This window comes from Pipistrellus hanaki, assembly GCF_964339955.1.
Source record: "Pipistrellus hanaki genome assembly, chromosome: 5".
In the NCBI taxonomy this organism is placed as follows: Eukaryota; Metazoa; Chordata; class Mammalia; order Chiroptera; family Vespertilionidae; genus Pipistrellus; species Pipistrellus hanaki.
This window is the reverse complement of record NC_140507.1, coordinates 75,281,744-75,287,743: the sequence shown is the minus strand read 5'-3', so window position 1 is coordinate 75,287,743 and position 6,000 is coordinate 75,281,744. Positions and strand designations below refer to the sequence as shown.

Genomic DNA, 6,000 nt, shown 5'->3' with positions numbered 1-6,000 from the left:
GAAATTTCTTATTTCCCAATTAAACACTAACTCCCTATTTTTCTTCCCACAGACCCTGGAGACCAAAATTCTATGTCATGTTTTTATGAATTTGACTACTTTAGGTGCCCCATATTAGTGGAGTTACACAGTCTTTGACTTTTCAAGTTGGGCTAATTGATGTGGAGATGTTAGATAGAATGCAGGAAGGAATTATAAGGAATGTTGGGAATCATATATCCCAGTTTTGATAGGATACTCCTGTTGATAAGAATTTATTCAAACATGTTATTAAACCATTCAATTTCAAGATATTCTGATTTGAACAAGAAATAAAATAATCACCCCATTTTCTCAAGAATCTGACCACAATGATGAAGGAGCAAAAATATGAAAAAACAGAGAAGAATCTGGTGAAAGTATAGAAAGAATAAATAACAGAAAGAGAGAGCTATGGTTTTTCTTTCCTTTTTTCCATCACATTTATCCCCTCTATGCAGTCTTCCACCTCCACCGTCACCCCAATCACCACATTGTTGTCTATGTCCATGAGTTCTCCCTCTTTTGTTTTTCTTTTCTCTTCAATCCCTCCACCCACTACCACCCCACACCCTCCCACAAAGCTGTTTATCTGTATCTATTTACAATGATTGAAATAAAATTGCCCATAACCAAGAGTCTTGGATAGTACATAAGGAAAGTGAGACGGGTATACTGAATTCCTATGCATAATTCTGAAGGAGCTATGACTTAAGTAAGGATTCCAAATTAAACTCCCAATTCCATTACAGCTGTGCCAAAAGAAAAAATTACCTAAACAGAAAGCAAAGAGCCATATAGGTAAACAGTATACACTATGTGACTACATATTGAGAATTTCTTTTTTAAAATATATTTTTACTGATTCAGAGAGGAAGTGAGAGAGAGAGAGAGAGAGAAACATCAAAGATAAGAGAGAATCATCAATCAGCTACCTCCTGCATGCCCCACACTGGGAATTGATCCGGAAACCAAGACGCATGCTTTAATTGGGAATCTAACTGTGACCTTCAGATTCAAAGGACAACACTCAACCACTGAGCAACACTAGCAAGGCAATCTTCAGAATTTCTTGTTATTTGATTTTTCTGCTTTTTCCAGTCTATGAACAAAAATGATAGCACAGGAACAGAGATTAGACTATTCTTCTGACCATCCTCCATAGGGCATTCTTGATGTCTCTGTTCCTCAGACTGTAGATGAAGGGGTTCAGCAAGGAAGTGACCACAGTGTACATCACTGAGGTCACCACATCCTTCCTTGGGGAAAATGAGACAGCTGAACTGAGGTACACACAAAGGCCTGTCCCATAAAATAAGCAAACAACTGACAAGTGAGAGCCACAGGTGGAGAAGGCTTTATATTTTGAACCTGATGATGGCATTCTCAGAATGGAGGACACAATTCTATAGTAAGAGAAAAGGATCCCTGAGAGTGGGACACCACCAAAAATGGTTCCAATAAAGTAGATCAATATGTCATTGGTGGAGGTGTCAGAACAGGTAAGGCTGAAGAGTAGAGAAGGGTCACAAAAGAAATGAGGGATTTCCACATCTGCACAGAAGCTAAGTTGTGACACCATCAAGTAGTGCAGCTGAGAGTCCAAAAAGCTGATGAAAAATGAGAGCAGGAGCAACAAGCCACAGAAGCGAGGGTTCATGGTGACCAGGTAGTGTAGGGGCTGACAAATGGCCACCAAACGGTCATAGGCCAGCACAGCCAGGAGTAGACTTTCCAAACATGCAAAAAGAGAAAAAAAGGTAACCTGAGTTAGGCAGCCTGCATAAGTGATGGACTTGCTGTGTGTTTGGAGGTTCAGCAGCATCTTGGGAACTGTAGTTGTGCTGAAACCAATGTCAGCCATTGACAAATTGGAAAGGAAGAAGTACATAGGTGTGTGGAGGTGGGAGTCAGAGATGACAGCCAGGATAATGAGTAGGTTCCCGAGCATGGTCACCAGGTACATGGACAGGAACAGCCCAAACAGAAGAGGCTGTAGTTCTGGATCATCTGAGAGTCCCAGAAGGATGAATTCTGAGTCACCTGTTAGATTCTGTGGTTCTATGCAGATAGGACACATTTTGAAAAAAATAGAGAGCGCTAAATAAATGAAATAAGAGTAGAGGCATCCATATTTTAGATCCAAGCAATTCACAAATGGTAACACTTGTGGACCACATACACTCTTGCGCATTACCTTCAGCAACATGTCTGAGTTGTTAACTTTCTTTAGAACACTTTGCTTATTGATGTCTGGACTATTCATCGGTTTCGACTGATACTTTAGAGTCACTAGGTCAAAGAATATTAGAGAAGAAAAGACATTTTGAGATAATAAATCCATGAAAGGAACAAAATATCAGCCTTCTACTTTTGAAGGAAAAAATATGGAATGAGAAATATTCTTTTATATGACAATCATTATTATATTTAAAAGACACTAAGAAGCAGTTGAAAGTATTGTATTTCATCCAAACGCAGTATAAGAAATTATTTAATTTGAAATGTAATCGAGCAGATTAAAACCACATTAACTGTACTCTAACTTAAAATGAAATGTTCATAATCAGATTTAATGGCAATGATTTTGAAGGGTTTACATCTTTATTTGGTTTTATGACATCAATCTTCCATGGAGATAAGTGCTCACTCAAATGTGTGGGTTGTCTGTTCTAAGCCTCTCAAATATAATTCAAATTATAAATAGTTGACCTTGGTAGACTTCATATTTTGAAAAGTATATTTTTGTTAAGTACACAAAATCATAAAGCACCACTGATCCTGAAGATGGTATTAATTTATAATAAACAATGATTAAATAATAATTAATGGAAACTCTGTACTTACTTTTATTTTTGAAAGGTTATTTCCAATTAAGTGATACACAATCTCAGAGAAACATCTGAGCTTGAATTTGTACTTGGTCTTTTGGTTAGTAGTGGATTGGTAATACTTCTTAAATTTGTCTCTAATCACAAATATTTCTGAAGAATTGATTTCTCATCAAAACCAACCTTCCAATGAACAGTTGAGAAATTGAGGACAAAACAAGACCTCAAACCTTAAGTTGTCCTTCTTATGCCAGTTTTAGAGCTTTCCAGGTCAATTCTTCCTTAAAGAGCCATAGCATTTCTCCTAAATCAGTCTCCTGAAGGCAACTTGGGTTATTACTCTTGACAGGTCAAAATATGAGTCAATTACTGAGAAATTAGTTTGTCAAAATAGTTATCCTTTGTATGACATGCTAGCTTCCTATGGATATATCTGATCATTTCTGTTTTGTAATACTACCTAACTTTAGATAAGGCATATCATAATAAACTATGTTTTGCCTAAAAATTATGTAATTTGGGAAAATCAAAAGTGAAAAAAAGAACAAAGACTACTATGACAAACACATAGGTAGTGTGTACATCTGTAAAATGGTTATATTAATTAAACTGACCTTATAGGATTGTTGAAAGAAGTAAAATATAAAAAAACTTAAACATTGGTTATCAATACTAATTGATTCTTATAATTACCTTTTAAAAAGCATCCTTTAAAATTTGCATAAGTCCTTTGGGCCTACTAACATATAGCCAATGCAGGGAACCATTGCCAGGCTATTAATAAGTGATGTATTAATGTTATCAATTGCTATCAATACCATATTACTCACTACCATATTAAGTAACTCATTTATCATTGATAAAACTTGAGGGTATTTTGCTATCCCTGCATGATCTTCCTCTGCACTTAGTTGTCCAAAGGCAAACACTGTCATTTGGTGGATGCATTTTCCTTTCAATATTTTCATAATATTAGTATTTAGTTATGTATTCATGAGCAGATTTCTTAAAAACTTACCTAAATATTCTCATTCTACGTATACTATTGCCTAAGTTCTCATTTACCACATCATTGCTTTCAAGTCTCTCTGTGAAATACGTACTTCAATTTCAACACTTTAAGTGATGCTTAGTGTTACCTGAGGAATAAACTTCATTTTATTTTCAATTTTTTATTATGGCAGCACTAAGAAAGTTCTAAAGCATCTTCTCCATATCACAAAGTGAGAATTTTCAAACACATATGCATAAAAGATAATTGCTTATGTTGAAAAAATTGGCATATGGGTAACACTACTATTAATTATCTACACTTGTTTTCCCAATATAATAATTACACAAAATCAACTCCATGCTCTGATTGCCAAGTTATAAAATTAGGAAGTTCCCCAAAGTCTGACTAGCAATAGTCTTTTCATGATAGAGCCATGAAAACTCCCATCAGGTATAGGGAATGATGTTTTCACATCTCAGGTTTACTAAAAGTGCTGAAACATGCCTTATTATTTATAGAAAACCATACATTCATGCAGTATAGGTCCCTGCAAACCACAGATGAACTAGCCAAACCCCAAGAGAAGGAATTGGTGGTGGTGCCCTTGTTGGAAAGACACAATCGTGCTGCAGTGGAGGGGACAGAGCCCTGGGCTGGCAATCAGGAGGCCTGGGTCTGAGTCCCACAGCTGTCACCCACTAAATGGGAAGTGTATGTAAATCCTTCCAACTCTCTGCTGATATCTCTTACATAGAAATGGAAGAATAACACCCATCTCTGGCAAATGTGTGGCACCAAATAGTTTGCCCTTAATAAACATTCATTGACAATATTTAAATCAGATTGGAATTATGGGTTTGTTGAAAAACAATCCAAGAAATGCTGAAGAATGACATTTTATTCTATTACTAGAGGCCCAACGCATGAAATTCATAAAGGGTAGGCCTTCAAGCCCAGGCTGCTTCCCAGCCCTGCTGCTACCTGGCCATGCCCTCCTTTTGTACCCACCTTGGCCTGGCACTGTCCATGTCCACTACCACACACACCCAGTTCTCTGGTTTCACAGAGCCCCCCATGATTGTCCCACTGATTCCCACTGATTGATTGCCCCCCAGCCAGTGGCATGGGCCTCCCTCTGTTGGGCAATCCACTGCAGAGCCACCTCCCCATCGATCAGCCTGCAGAGGGTGGCCTGGGCCTGCCTCTTTGGGGTGATAGTGGAGCCCCCTGATTGTTCACCCCACTGGCTCGTGGTGTGGGTCTCCCACTATGGGGCCATTGTGGGGCAATGGCGGGCCCCCCATCAATCCATTGCACCTGCCTTGTCTGGTCTGGCACCTGAGTGTGTTATAGCATGGTCGTCAGGAAGGTTGTCTAGACATCATCCTGCTGTTCAGTTGTTCAGTCGATTTGCATATTATGCTTTTATTTTGTTTTATTTTATTTTTAATATATTTAATTGATTTTTTTGACCCCCTCCCTCCCTCCCATACATTCCCTCCTTCCCCAGAGTTTTATGTCCATTGGTTGTACTTATATGCATGTATACAAGTCCTTAGGTTGATCTATCATCTCCCCCAGATCTCCCTGCATATTATGCTTTTATTATTATAGATACAGCATAGAGAGGTAGAAGCCTATGTCCCAGGTAATCACTCATCGAATGAGTGGAAATCCTAAAATGTGTCTCAGTCCACAAAATAAGATTTACTTCCCTTTCTCTTTTACTCTCTCTCTCTTTTTCTTTATAACTTTTATGAAAATCTCCACCGTTTTTATTTATATTTAAATGCTATTGATTCTATTAAATGGAAAATGAGAGCTTTCTTAGACAATCCCTGACAGAGATGCATATAAACACTATCTTCTGCAAGCCCCCGAAAGTCATTGCTCCAAGGGGGGAAATGTGTAGAAGCCTTATCACCTAAATAATTCTGAGATCAAAGGAAGAGTCCATTCAATATTTAGCAGAGATTGTTTTTCTCTGTTAGGCTCGGGGGGGGGGGGGGGGGGGCAAAAATGAATGAGACTCAGTTGTTTCCCTCCAGGTATTCATGTTCTACATCTAAGGTCAAAAATACCTGAACCTTTCTATATGGGTGCCCTCCCAGATATTTGTCCCAACTCTCCTGTTTGTCCTAAGGATGAAAAAATAAG

The 6,000-nt window shown here is 38.1% G+C and overlaps 1 protein-coding gene across 1 annotated transcript; it reads right to left on the bottom strand.

Moving 5' to 3' along the window:
- Positions 1–1,153: 1,153 nt before the first annotated feature.
- Positions 1,154–2,098, bottom strand: LOC311623528 (olfactory receptor 7E24-like; the record flags this gene model as incomplete). Its single annotated transcript, XM_084885722.1, has 1 exon — positions 1,154–2,098. One exon carries the CDS (start codon positions 2,096–2,098, stop codon positions 1,154–1,156), a length of 945 nt encoding a protein of 314 aa, XP_084741848.1.
- Between the last annotated feature and the right edge of the window lie 3,902 nt (positions 2,099–6,000).